The sequence below is a fragment of the Lepisosteus platostomus genome, chromosome 7 (genome assembly GCF_059453375.1).
Source record: "Lepisosteus platostomus isolate fLepPlt1 chromosome 7, fLepPlt1.hap1, whole genome shotgun sequence".
Taxonomy (NCBI): Eukaryota; Metazoa; Chordata; class Actinopteri; order Semionotiformes; family Lepisosteidae; genus Lepisosteus; species Lepisosteus platostomus.
This window is the reverse complement of record NC_142617.1, coordinates 61,274,332-61,288,637: the sequence shown is the minus strand read 5'-3', so window position 1 is coordinate 61,288,637 and position 14,306 is coordinate 61,274,332. Positions and strand designations below refer to the sequence as shown.

General features: G+C 36.6%; 1 protein-coding gene across 5 annotated transcripts in view; it reads right to left on the bottom strand.

Moving 5' to 3' along the window:
- The window catches only part of vps13c (vacuolar protein sorting 13 homolog C), a 96,913-nt gene that overhangs the window by 69,621 nt on the left and 12,986 nt on the right, over positions 1 to 14,306 (bottom strand). For 3 of the 5 annotated variants that reach the window (XM_088641590.1, XM_088641587.1, XM_088641588.1), the window contains exons 5-11: positions 11,274 to 11,375; positions 7,341 to 7,403; positions 5,392 to 5,454; positions 3,994 to 4,103; positions 3,729 to 3,788; positions 1,324 to 1,383; positions 823 to 903 (exon numbers count right to left, since the gene is read on the bottom strand). In XM_088641590.1, coding sequence (XP_088497716.1) covers positions 823 to 903; positions 1,324 to 1,383; positions 3,729 to 3,788; positions 3,994 to 4,103; positions 5,392 to 5,454; positions 7,341 to 7,403; positions 11,274 to 11,375 — 539 coding nt within the window. The remainder of the gene's footprint in view (positions 1 to 822; positions 904 to 1,323; positions 1,384 to 3,728; positions 3,789 to 3,993; positions 4,104 to 5,391; positions 5,455 to 7,340; positions 7,404 to 11,273; positions 11,376 to 14,306) is intronic. The other 2 variants (XM_088641589.1, XM_088641591.1) reach the window with 1 other exon arrangement.

The following is a 14,306-nucleotide window of genomic DNA, read 5'->3' as shown; positions in this document are numbered from 1 at the left end:
GCTACTGTACCACGGCTCCCACACTATCTGTACTGAAACAAAATATAAAAACCTAACACAAACTCTGAGCGAGATTATAGAACAGTTTCCTGTGGTTTCTTCAGATCCTCTTTGGTAAACACAAAAAAAAACTTTATATTTACCTGAAAGGAAGTTTTCTGTTAAGAAAGGTTTGTTTACTTATACAAAGTGTTTAATGTTTTAAAGGAACTATTGAACACAAAACTGCAGTCCTTTTTAACACCTACTTGGGGAACACTATGAAACAGTACATTTGCTTTTCGTCACAATATTGGCAGTTAACAAGCAACGTTCTGCTTTGATGGACCTAAAATTACTGAAAAACAATAATAAAACTGCCTTCTGTATATTACTGAGAATTCCTTCTATTAAACTGTCAACAGTAAAAGTTCTAGCTCAAGAAAAGATGCTATTCAGACCTCATTAGTCACAAAATCTGCACAGACAAGCACAGGGCGGCTTTTTTCATTTTATGCTTGAAAACAAAGCTTAACAGTTTGAATACGTTTGTACTTTTGATGTTTCAGGCACAAATAAAGGAAACAATAAGAAATATCAACTCCACCTGCCATTAGCTGAGGAGCAAATCCTAAATAATTAATAATAATGATCACATTATTATTATTATTATTATTATTATTATTATTACTACTACAATGTATACTATTCATGCAGCCATGGCTACTTATTACACAGGATACCGTCAAGATATACAAAAGCTTTGTAATTAATTTCCCTGTGTATTAACATAAAACAAAAATCAAAAACTAACAAAAATTAGAAACCAATTATGAAGGTTACCAATATATTGTCCCAGGATCCTCGGTAGAACATCTGGCTGTTAACATTCCAGTAGGCACACAGGCTTTCCAAACGGACCAGCTAGAAGACCAAGTTTAAAAGATCAGAAAATCATCCATTCTGTATTTGTCCATTCACAGTATTTTTAGCACCCCAGGGCATTTTCAAATTTTAATTTTCACAAGATCACATAGAAGGACAATTAGCTCAAGGCTCGATACATGAGCAGAACAGAGGCTGATTCATGGCGGCAAAGAGGAACAGAAAGACACAGACAGGCACTACAGAAAGCTAAAGAGACATTTCCTGGACAAGAAAGAGAAGATCAAAAGCTAAAAAATATATCACTGAAATACCAAGAATACGTGGAATGTAGAAACTATATTTTTTCTTTTGTTTAATAAGTTCTGCAGTTCGTGGTGGCATACTGTATGGTGCATTATAAGAAATGCAACACACTTCACTGTTAAGTATAATTTGTACTGTTGGATTTAGTATTACCTTATAGATGATCTTGACTGTTTCATTTAGTATGCACGGCTTCCAATTCTCATCCGAGGTCTACAAAAGAAAAACAATCACATCCTTCTCGTCAGTCTTCAGACGTTTCAGACTTGATCATGTTCGCATTTTCATTGCCCTTTTTACTTTATAAGGTGTCTCATCATTTGTGTTTTTTAAACTGCAATGAGACATGAGCACAAAAACCTATGTTCAATAAATGTTGCCTGGAGAGTTTTTTGTGCGTGAAAGGCTCATGCACCTTCATTATAAACAAGCCACATACAGATGACACTGTGGAACATAAACCCATTAAGCCATCACAATATTAATGGGCCATTGCGGATGTATTTTTAGTCACAAAATGTTAAAATAAGCAACATAACCTACTGAAAAATGTATAATACTTCTAAAAAATCCAGATATTTCTCCTACTTAAGTCTGAAAAGAGGTTTTATACCAATGATGTTAAACACTCGGTAAAGCAGAAAAGGTTTTGAGAGCACAGCATTTACTGAAGACTCCCAGTGTTTGCTGATTCAGAAAACGGTGACTGAATTGAATCTTTTTCGCTTTGATCCAAGTAGGCTCTGAGTGCTGCACGCTAATTAAAGCCTTCGACCTGCGTATTAGTGTGACAGGTCTTCAAAGAGGACATGGTGTTCTCTCAATCAATGGAAAAATTCATCACAGAAAATACAAGGAGGAAATTTCCCTGCCTCTTTGCAATGCAAATATGCAGTCCATCCAAAGCTAATCTAACATTTCTTATTTGGTTTTGAATTGTATATACACACACTTTAGGTTTCTACAGCAAGGGAGCAAAACTCATCTGTGTTTTTACATTGCTTTTTTATTTCTCCCCATAAATGATAACTGCATCAAACCTTTTCACATATGTTTTACCACCAAAATGAAAGAACATCATGGTCCTCGGGAGGAAAGAGGTATGGCAAAACATATTTCAACTGTGGTTTCCTTTCAAGACCAGCATTATTGTGGTATAGCTTTCATACCCCTATTTAATGCTGAACCTGTGCAAAACAGCAGAGAAACAACACATTTGTTTTTAATTTGGTTTTATTTCTCTATAGTCACACTGCTTGTGCAAGCCGCACTAGAAAAAAAAAGTTATTGAATCGTCTTGAGCATTCACCTGGAAGGTGGTAAGGGAAATTGCACCAGCACCACACAGACGGACAGCTCGAGCTGGAATATAAACCAGGGCTCTGAAGCTGTGAGTTACTGTCTCTGTGCCCCACTCTGTGCCTCAGTGGGTGTTCCCCGTCTTCTCCATAAGGAACAATATGTTGGAATAATGCCTTCCATAAGACAAGGATAATTGCACAAGAGTGAAGGTTCTAATTCCACAATTAAAGCAGCACAGAGAAGAACAACACTCATTGCACTCATTGTGCTGTGAGGACCTCAATTGTAACCACTAAACCACACGAACTAACACCATCCATTTATTTTAACTAATCTTCAATGATTTACTTTCGCTTCTATTTTTTATTTAACATAAACCACACTTTTCAATTCATGTAAACCAGCTAAGCAGACAGTTCATTCCTCATTGCTTAGTACAGTAGGTTCTTGATCTCCAGTCAACCTACAAAGGTTTTCCGAGACTGAGGAAGCAACCTGCACCCAGATAAGCCTATCGAGATGCTGTGACGGCAAGTTATGACTCTAAGGGCTGCAGAGATTCTGAGAAGAAATAACTGTGCTGCCTTTTCAGCGCCAACATCTCCCATGAATGAGTCAGACTAGCCCATGTTTGTATGTCCAGAGCAAACAAGGCACAGTACAGTAGCTGACCTCATCCTCTCATCACTCGCCTTGCACACTAGTGATGAGGTGCCGTTTCTGTTCAGTAAACTGGAAAATGGGTTTCACATTCAGTCCCACGATCACAAGACATGACGTACAGCACATTAATATTTACCTAACATTAATGATATTGTCTCTTCAATCAAACAAAAATGTACCCAGATCCGCATAAGTAGATAAAACATTCACATTTTCTTAAGTTGAACAGAAAATAACTATGCAAAATGAAATGTGTTTCAAAGGCTGACAGTGAAGTACTGACACATTGGTAATTTTGATTTTTCTGTATTATTAACGGTATGCTGTTCTGCTGTAAGAACATAGTCCTTTAACTTTAGCAGCACAGGAAATCTAATGAAAACTTAGAAATAATGCAGTAAACCAACAATTTCCTTAACTTCAGCTGTATACACCCAGTGACACCCATCACTTTACAAGAAAAAGGTGTCTTTACAAAATGAGGCAGGTCACTCTATCCCTGCCAAAACCAGTTGATCTCTCCAAAGAAAATCTACCATACCGTACCACTCTGCCATATACAGTACCATTCCACTGTATATATTATACAGTACCTGTAAGCTGAGCTCTCCAAGAGTGACACCCATAGAGATAGGCCGTTTTGGATCAGAAATCTGTGAATAAAACCAGAAAATACATAATTTGTCCCATCTTAATGGTTTTGAACAGATACACGTGGCAAACATGACTAGGACTTATGATACTCAAGATTACAAAACGTAATTTTATTCTGCTTAACTTACAATGTTTGAAAAACAGGTAACCAGCTAGTGCATTTCAAGAACCTTTCAGAGCTCAAAAACTGAAAAAGACACTTACATCATCTTCATATCGGATATGAATGCTGGTTATTTTGACCTGCAGGTTTTTGATGATTTGTGTTGCTAGCTTTTCAGCAAATGTGTCCTTCTTTTCATCTTTGGATTTATCTGGAATTAAAGGACACATTCATTCATGTAGCTCAGACACTGACCATTGGAGTATGAAACAATTTCACTTTAAACCCATGCCCCCAAAATACCCTTTTTCTTTGCCATTGAGTAGTACTTTGTCAATATTTACTTTACTTTGATTTAACACTTTTTAACAGTATTGATGGAAAAGATAGTACAGAGATAACAGAAGGAATAGACAGAAAGACATAAAACAGTTCAACACTTCAGAATTCCAACATCTTTGCATCTCAGTTGCCCCAGCGGTTGTGCAAAATTGGCTAAATGGCCAATTGTAAGGGTTAGTAGTAGTCAAAGATCTCTCAGGTTTAAAAAAACCTGCAGATTCCGCAACATACCAAAGACCCACAGGCCTGTCGTGGAACAGGCAAGAGGTGCAATGCTCCTCCAGCTCGTGCTTACTCTCGACAGGTGTTGCTGAGCTTGGCGTGTGCTATACGGAGGCAGGCATGTTTATGTACCCATGTATCAGGGGTTTCACCCAAGAGCTAAGCAGGGTTATCTGATGTCATATTAAACAACATTTTGTAAAAACACACTAATCACCATTCAAAAATCATGGGAGGGGAGGATACTTTTTGAAATTTGAGATTGTCCTGAGGTTTCTAATTGTAAAAGGGAATTATGCTCCATAAAAATGACAGGGATTATCTTTTACTGTTTTAGCCAAACAATAGTGTGAAAATAACGTGACGCTTAAGTTAAGGAGTAAGCAAATACCTCTGTGGGTCATCAATATAAACATTCATATCAAAGAAACTATTAGGAGTAAACTAAAATTTCATATTTTCCCACAAAATTGCTTTTACTATCACTGCGCAGATGTTTATCCAGATCACAGATGTACGGTGGCATTGTCTCGTTGAACCAATACGGTAAGACCCAGCCCTAAACCAATAGTTAATTAATATCTTAAAAGATCAGGAAAGAAATCTGATATGCAGCTGATGTCAATGCTGTATTAAAGGCTTTCTTTTAATACAAGCATCAAAAAGCAGTAGGAGTGTCAATATAGGTCTGTAGAAAGATGATATACCACAGAAACAAAGAATATTGGGTCATATTGGGCAGTTCAGTACATCAAATAAATTCAAGTCCTCTTTTTATTTACTGCTTTGTTCACCCAGATACTACAGTCCACTTTCCTGTTAAACGAACACTAACTTTAATGAATGTTAAATTCATTAAGAAGAGACAGTCACTGCGTGGAACAAGTCCCCTAGCAGAAGTTCCAAGTGAAATGACAAGCATCACACATACCTACCTTGCTTGTGATCATGTCGCTTAGATTTCTTAAAGTGTTTTTTATACTTTTTATGCTTACGTCCTTTTATCATTTATTGCAAGCATTAAAAAAGAAAATAAATGTTAGTAAAGAAAAACATCTAAAGCACAACAGAACAGAACATAATTCAGAGTAGCACACAACAGAAACAATTATTAAAATCACATAAAATGTTCTCTAACAGCAATCTGATGAAGAACAAATTCCCAACATTCCACAACACACCAAAATAAGAGTAAAAACTATTAACTATGCAGCTAATTAGAAAAAGAGACAATGTTCCTTAAGGATGGAAAGTATGACAGCTGTTTTATTTAATCACTGCTCATTCTTAAATTTACGAAAACTGAATAGATCTGTTTTGCACCTTTTATTATTACTATAAAGGTAAACCACAAGAAAATGTATTCGCATAATTCTAAATCTATAAAGGTTAGACAGGTTTCTGGCTGTTTGGTTATGCTTATATACAGTCATGATCATGATAGGTCTGACTTGTTAAATAATAACTTTTAACAGATTAAAGGCTTAAATAACATCATGACCAAATAGAAATGTTTGTTCTTCTTGATCATGGTGGGGCACACATAATAAATGTTTATTGAACTCTTTTCCCAGTAGACAGTAGTAGTCTAATATCCATCTCCAAAATCCTCATCACTGCATGATAACAGCTATCTGATGATACTGAATCTATAAAATATAAGAACCAAAAAGTTCTCAAACTATTCTTGACCTTCGGGACTTCTGCATTAAAACGTATTTGTAATACGCAACTGGAATTACTTCGGAATTAAAACCACAAATTTAAAAAAAAAATCCAATGCAGGTCTGTGCCAGGATGACCAAGATATATCATGATGTATAATTATAATATACGTCATAATAAAAGATTGTATGATGTATAATCAACATGCAGTTCTACTCCTTATTAAAGCAAGTCCTCAAGACAAAAATGCAGACAAGGAAAAGACGATTTATAATGTGTGCCAGCAATCCGCACTCTGTCCTTCTTGCCTTCATTTCCACACTCCTCTGTAATTGGCTGTGTTGTGCTCAAGCCTTGTTGTGTGGCTCTGTTTGGATCATCCTACCATTTACAAAATCAACTATACAATCTGAAGTAAAAAAAACAATCGTGGCTGCAATCATGGTAGAGTATAAAATTGACAGAAAGATAAAAATGTGCCAGATTTCATGACAAAAAAATCCCTTTGTCGAGGAGCAATTCATTCATCATTCCCAATCAACATTAGTCCTAGTCCTATTTAAAAGAAACTTTCTAAAAATAAAAAAAATATGTCACAAAAGACAAATCCAATTCCTAGGTTTTCGATCATGGTAGAAATAATACAACTGTTACTGAACACAAGAAACAAGTCGTATTCATGTAAAACAACAAGAGTTACTCAGAACAGCATGGTGAGACGCCTTGCAAAAGTCATTTTTGTACTGATTGGAAGACTGGAAAAAAATTGTCACATATGGAAGGAATTTAAAAAAATTAAGGCTCTTCACAATCCGTGCAGGTTTTAAGATGCAAAGGAACAAGGTTTATTCCATGCCAAAAAGAGAAGAAACAAAACCTAAAGAAGGCTCCACAGCCAAAATGTTGTGTTTCTTTTCTTTTCAGCATGGAATAAACTTTACTTGTTCATTTGCAGCCTATGCATGCTGCTGATGCAGCTACCTGCAGGTATTAGGATGCATTTATTCCACTAAATGTTTTCACTTAACTACAGGGTGTAAATTTGGATAATTGACTCTCTTAATAAATACCAGTTTTTTAAGACAACGTATACCAAAAATCGGTTCTTCACCAAAAGGTGGTGCAAAAATAAAAAAATAGCAGGCTTTTGCAAGTCCTTAATGCTATTAATAGTAGCATTACTAACCAAAGAACCTTTGATGACACCATCTGTACCTACCATGCTTTGGTTCCTTGTACACATAGCTCTCCAGATTGAATAAGAAGTCTCCTGACTGAGAGCCTTCATCCAACGTTGGCAAAAAGCAAATAGCAAAACATCATACTAAATTATTAAGCCATTAAGATTTTTAAAGGAACAGAGCAATGCAAAATACTCACAAAGCTGCAATCACTGCGAACACTAGGTTCTTTAGTCAAAAATAGGAAAATGGTGCATAATAACCTACAAATATGGATTTTACTACTGCCTATTCAGCCAAAAATTCTACTAAAATCTATATAAGTGCAATGCTGCGTGATCAGAAATAAACACTTAAAACATTTACTGCACTCAGACAATGACTGCGATGGCGTTTGGTGTGCCAACACATACTGTATGATAACTAATGAGAATATGGCATGTGTAAAATACATTTCTCAGGGACTGAAGGACTGTTTTGTTCTTTCACAATGAGCACACGTCATGAAGAAAATTTTGCTTCTTCCTGACTGAAAACACCACAGAGGTAGAAGTAAATTAAATTCAAGGGCTAAAGGGCAGCAGTAATGATTTCCAAACAAGAACAGCAGTTCTGGATTTCTTTACAGCACAAAAGTGGAATGCTTACTGTATGGAATATGGAAGTTAGTACACTAACAGAACTTGGAACAAAATAAGGACCATTTCAAGTCTACAAGGATCTCTCATAGAATAGTCTCTCTAACAAAACATGGACTTAACTTGTCAAGGATATGTGGACGTCTGTGTCACACAATGCATTTTCAGAGCTCAGGATACTACAGATGTAAAAGATCATGTTTAGGAGAAAAAAAGGACCCACAGTTCCCCTTTTCCTGCCTTCAGTTGACTTTAAACCTGGATGCCTTCCACAGTGAAACTATCCTTTACTGAAGTTCATCATGCAAATAAGAGCAATGCCAAAAACACTGAGAGACACTTAAAATATAACATATGAGTATCTGAATCAATATTAATTATATTGAAAACAAACTAACCTTTTGATAATATTTATGCAGTAACTTGATGTGAGTAAAGAAAAACACTTAAAACACAGCATTGAATGGAAATGAAAGTCCCACCACATTAAACGTGGAAGTACTTCAAGAATTATTTATATCATTTTTTTTTTTAAGTTAACCGTATCTCTGTTTTTTATTTATGCTTAGTGTGCAGCAACAAATCCTGAGGAACAGGCTGAGGATTGAACTGATGAAATGAGCATGAGCGTAAGGAGATCATTACTGGAAAATGTTTAATCTGATGAAAGTCTTTGCTGCAAACTCACACCTCTACAGTGATTCCCCTAAAACCTGTGGAGTTTTCCTATACTGTATCAGACACTCTATGCTGCAAGTATGGTTTGTTATGATGATTTAAGGTTAAGATTCCCATGATTTATAATAAATTACCTTCTGAACCTTAGCCCATTTTTTTTACAATTGCAGAAAGGAAGTAGAGGGGAAGTTCCACTTTGAAAGTCTTTTATGTCATGAAAACCTGTTTCAAGACATCCTGTTTATTCTAGTTGAATAAACAGCACGTTTGGCTGACTGACATGTCTTTTACAGATCAGACCCTTCTCACATTAAACACACGGAAATGTTGTTTCCAATAAGAAGTTCCAATTTCTTGTAACCCAGCGTCCAGTCATTAAGTAATTAATAATATTACATTTAAGTAAAAAACATTGTTTGCATCTCCTATCCCTATTCTTTAGTGCTGTCAACAAGAATAAAGTTGCTGTGAATCCAGGATACAGTTAATCTAGATGGATTTATTGTGTGTTAGATAATAAAAACATTAGTGTTTAATGAAATACATCAGTGAAAAGGAACAGCATAATCAAATCTAAAATGATTAACACAGAGTCAAGGTTTTCTGATATTAAAAGTGTCAGAGTCCGACAGCACAGACATAAGTATTATTAAAATTATAATAATTCATAAGTGGCAAGGAGAAGGGAATTCTGGTAAATTGATAAGAGGGATGAAACACAAACAGCCTTTATTGTTTCATTACCTGCTTCTGCTGTCAGTCCAATTACAAATGATGGTTTATTAATACCCTTGTTTTTTAGAAGCTGAACAACTGGCCAGTTTTTTTTGTGTTGTTTTTCACACATTTGCTGACCGTAACAATAAACATGACCAGATGGCAAGAGTCTAACAACATCCTGTCCCTTTATGTTTACATGAGTACCTCTCGGTCACCTGTAGACAGCAAGGTGAAAGGGCATGCACAATTTATCTCTCAATAAAAAAAAAATCAAACAAACAATGCCTTGTTCTTGCAATCCAGCAGTGGTTATTAACTATACAGGCATATACCCCTACTTTAATTGTTTCTGTCGGGTCAGATTCAAATCAAATGTTACCAATGCCCTGTGATGGAGACTGGGTGCAATGTGCTGTAAGCAGAGCTGTACTTCGGATGAAGCAATAAATCTTGCTCCCGACGTCTTTGCTGTTGAAGATCTCACAGCACAGTTCATGAGGTGGTGTACCAGCTAAGTTCCACTTTGAGCTTGTACGCTGTGGCTTAAGGATCTTCCTCAATTTAAATGAACTGAACACTGAAAATTCATTGAATCATTGAATCAATTGCCCATTTGTCTGCTTTGCTTCTCCTATGTGGGTGCTAAGATAAGATCACTTTATTAGCCATATACAATTTCTTGCATTAGGAATTTATCTTTTCGCATACCCCAGCTTGCTCTCCATGAGACACACAGACACACAGACAGGGAGAGAAGCTTGGGGTCAGAGCGCAGGGTCAGCCATTGTACGGCGCCCCTGGAGCAGTTGGGGTGAAGGACCTTGCTCAGGGGCCCAACGGAGTAGGATTCCTCTGCCGGCCGCGGGATTTGAACCGGCAACCTTCCAGCCACAGGCGCAGATCCTGAGCCACAGTGCCACCGCTCCGCCCCCAACACGTGCACGTCACTACACGTCAGGTGTGGAAGAAGTGCATCTTCCACAGGTAACATTCAGTCATCCTTTGGGATGAAAAGTGCCACACATACACAAGTACTACCCATTACAAATGCAATTGCTTACAGAAAACCGGAACCAAAATGAAAGCCATTTCAGTGTAACATGCCATTACATCAATTAGTGCACAGTGCCGTTATCAGCTAAGAGTTGTCAAAGCTGATTACATGACATCCAGATTTTCAGACTACTATGAAAGACTTACGGTAGGTGTTTGTGTTAAAAAAAATACTGCAACCACTGGAATCAGTCTGGAGAAGAGCAACCAAATACCTTCCAGGGTTTAAGGAAACGTCCTACTCTGACAAGCTGAAAGAACTGATCCTTTTAAGTCTTGAACAGAGAACACTACAAGGGGACACAATACAAACAGTAAAAATCCAAAGACATTTGAAATACAGTGAAACCTGAAACAGAGGACACAAGAAGAAAAAACATGAAATTGCATTCAAAAAACACTAAAAGGGATGTAGGATAATGGAACAAGGAACCCAGCCATGTTTATGTATCTAATAACCTGATTTCTTTCAAGAAATAGATTAGATCATTGGTTCTGTTAACTACTCACAAAAACAAATGATAGATAACTGAGTTTTCTTTCGCGCTTAATATTTTGTATGCATTTAAAATTAGTGTATAATTGAATTACAAAAAGCAAAGACAGAAACCATAAAGAAGAAGGATACATTCTTAAATGAAGCGGTAGTGTAATAGTGGTAAAGCATGCCCCAGTAAGTCAGACTTAGTTTTTTCAAGATGAAGACACATTTTTGAGTAACTCTGTGTAATGCGTGTTGCCACACAACCAATGTTGATGAATGAACATCACAGACGTGGAAAGGCGCAGGACAGAAGATGGGTCCTGAGAACAGGTTGAGCTGAGAAAGACTCTGATCTTAGCACTGCATTCACTGTCACTTCCAGAGCGTCGAGCAAATACCTTTCTGTGCTGCAGCCAGCAGGGCCTCTTCAATCCGGAGCAGCTCTTTCTGTTTGGCCTCTTGTGTGTACTTTTCCTCCTTAGCTGCATCATACTTAACGGCTATGAAAAAAACAGAAACCTGTTACAGATATACTAAACCTAGCAAGTGTTCCAGAGGGCCTTCCCAGGTTGACATTTATTGGCTGAATGGAAGTTCTTAAGGAGAAATCATAAAGAGCTACTGTAAGAGTCCTACATCTTAATAATATACTTGCATCGATGTATATAAATGGCATGGGATTTTTCATGGAACCTAAGAAACTCAGATTAACCGATTCACCTTAAACAGGAGTTTATCTGGAGCCTACAGTGATGAGGCATTTTACTAAGGGCAGCTGTGATGCCTGAAATCCTGTTTAGAAACTTGCTCCCGAAAACAGCCATTAACCCTCATCGGGTGTAGGGATGGGCAACACTTCTCAAGTACTTGTGCACGCACCAACACATTCACCCCACTGATGAGCTTGATGTGCTGCATAATGACATATTGCTTGCCAACAGGGAACGTCAAAACTACAGAATAAGTCATTCCACACTTGTTTGGATAAGCATCCATTTCTGGATCAACCAGGTTTTTTAAGCTAGGCATGGCAAATTCATTTTTGTAGGAAAAACAAAACAAATTATATTTTAAAAACACATTTACTTTTTTGAGCAAGCAGGAAGCAAATGTACTCATTGGTGCTTCCAGTTAGCCTCTGTTATTTAAAATTGAGGCAGGATTCAATTTAATAAATAAAATAAATAACTTTTTGTCTTCCTGGTTATTCTTTAAAATAGCCCTTTCCAAAATCTTACATCTTTTTTTAGCATAAATGCTCCTTTTACAAAGCAAAATTTACTGTAATTGTTCATTAGCTGCCATAAAGAGCTACAATAAGCAGTTTTCAGTCTGTAGGTTTGCAGAGCACTTCCAATTGTATCAAGTGATGACAAACTTGTTCTCATCAAGAGTGTTTTCCCAGTGGGTGGATAGAGTTAACTTTAAAAACAAACCAACAAAAATAAGATTCAGAATTATTCAATTAGCAAGACGGGTGCAGCTAACAATATTAGCAAATTAAAATTCAATATGCAACTCTGTCTAGGGCCTGAAGAACAGAGCAACACCTGTGCTACCAGGCAACTGCAGAACAAAAGGCCTTTTTTGAATATTCTGCTGAGCCATACCTTAAAGCTGAATGCCTGCAATAAATATATTCAAGTTCATGAGGACCGGCTGCCTTGCAAGTTAGAAATTCTTCAATATTCACGGAGCTAAGAATGCCTATGATTTAATTTAATTTCCTTCAATTACATAACAGCAGTCTTACAACACAAAACATTCTTTTTCAAATAATTGGTAGAAAATGATTGCAGAAAAAAGGGGCTGTGATTTATTCTTCTTAGTGAACTTAATGAAACCCCAGAACATTGTGAATTTCAGAAGGTCAATGTGATTATTTTGAATTGCTGGTGTTTTTCCAATAACTTCTGTATATTAAGTGCTGGGCTTTCAATAATAAATATTGAACAGATATTTTTCAAATGTAAATAGTGATCCCAGGGATTTTCTATCACGTTTTGGCAAGTGAAATAAAGTCTTTTGACCAAAGGAAGAACTTCATTGCCATCAATCCATGCGCAGCTCTGTTTTCTCAGCAGATGGACTGTCACATTAATGGCAGAACCTCAGAGTTTATGGTTGTTTTTGGTCATGCACAGTCCTTATAAAACCAACAAAGGACTGGCAGCTTCAGAGAAGAACACTATCCCACATTTCAAACTCTTATCAATGATAGCACACCTTGAAAATGTGTGGGCTTCCCTCTGGTATCAAAAGAGACTGCAAATGCCACGGCCTATCTCAGTGATTCCAGAGAGGCCCTTCATCAGCAGAAAAACAAAACCCTTGGGAAAACATTAGGCAGCAGCAGGTAGGCTGAGCTTTTACTAGTTAATTGCTGATTGAGATATGCAACATTTGCCATTGGCTTTGAAATATTTGTTCTCTGCTAAGCAACAATCACAACTGTCATTAAAATTAATCAATGTATTTCCAAAGACTAGAGGGCCGGGAAGCAATGTCTTTGTATTATTTTTTTAAAAACCTGCCACTGTAAAAAAAAAAATCTAAATACAGAGGAAAGGAAAGTTGATCCTACATTTTTATGTGTGTTGTCAATGATGTAGTTGGATGGTCTGCACTTCCTTCTACTCGCTAGTATGGATGTGCTAAATATGCCACCATGCTGTGTGTTGGGCTAAAATGACACGGTGATGACTTGTCACCCTGTTGTAAAGTTTAATTCATCTAAGGCCCTCCTAGCTGGTCAGAGCTGAGCAGCTTGAGAAGTTCAGTCTTTTTTACAGGGTCATGCTTCCAAAGTCCATGTTTAGCACATGAAAGGAAATCGGAATTGCCTGGGATAAGTTACACGTTTTGACTTCATTTAACTGAATGATAGCTTGTAGGCATATGCTTATTGAACAAAACGTCATATTATTTCAAATGAAAGAACTGTAGCATGGATTTCCCCCATTAAAAAATCTAACATTTATTCAAAGATAGGCCAAATGTATCTTTGTGCATAGGGCATTAATTAACTTAAGAAAATAATCATTAACACATTGTGTTGTGTTTATTACTGTAGAGGGATTATTCTGAAATATATATATTAATTTTTCAGAAAATGGCTCTAGATTTGCTCCATATTACATTATTCTGTTACAATGGATGAATAAGAATTTTAAGAAATAAGATGAAAAAATAAGTTAAAAAAAATTAAGTCCTTAAATTAACCTCAACTTCCACCTGAAAAGGCTTATGGAACCCATTCATTGGTTTTAATAAGCAATTAGTGAAGAGTGTTTCTTTCAAACATTCTCACAATTCCGACAGCACCATTCTTCATCACCATTTATGGCTAGGTTTAAAGATGTCTCTGAGCATATATATCTGATGGTTATTTTCAACAAGACTGCCCATCTTTTAAAGAATACTGCATTGCA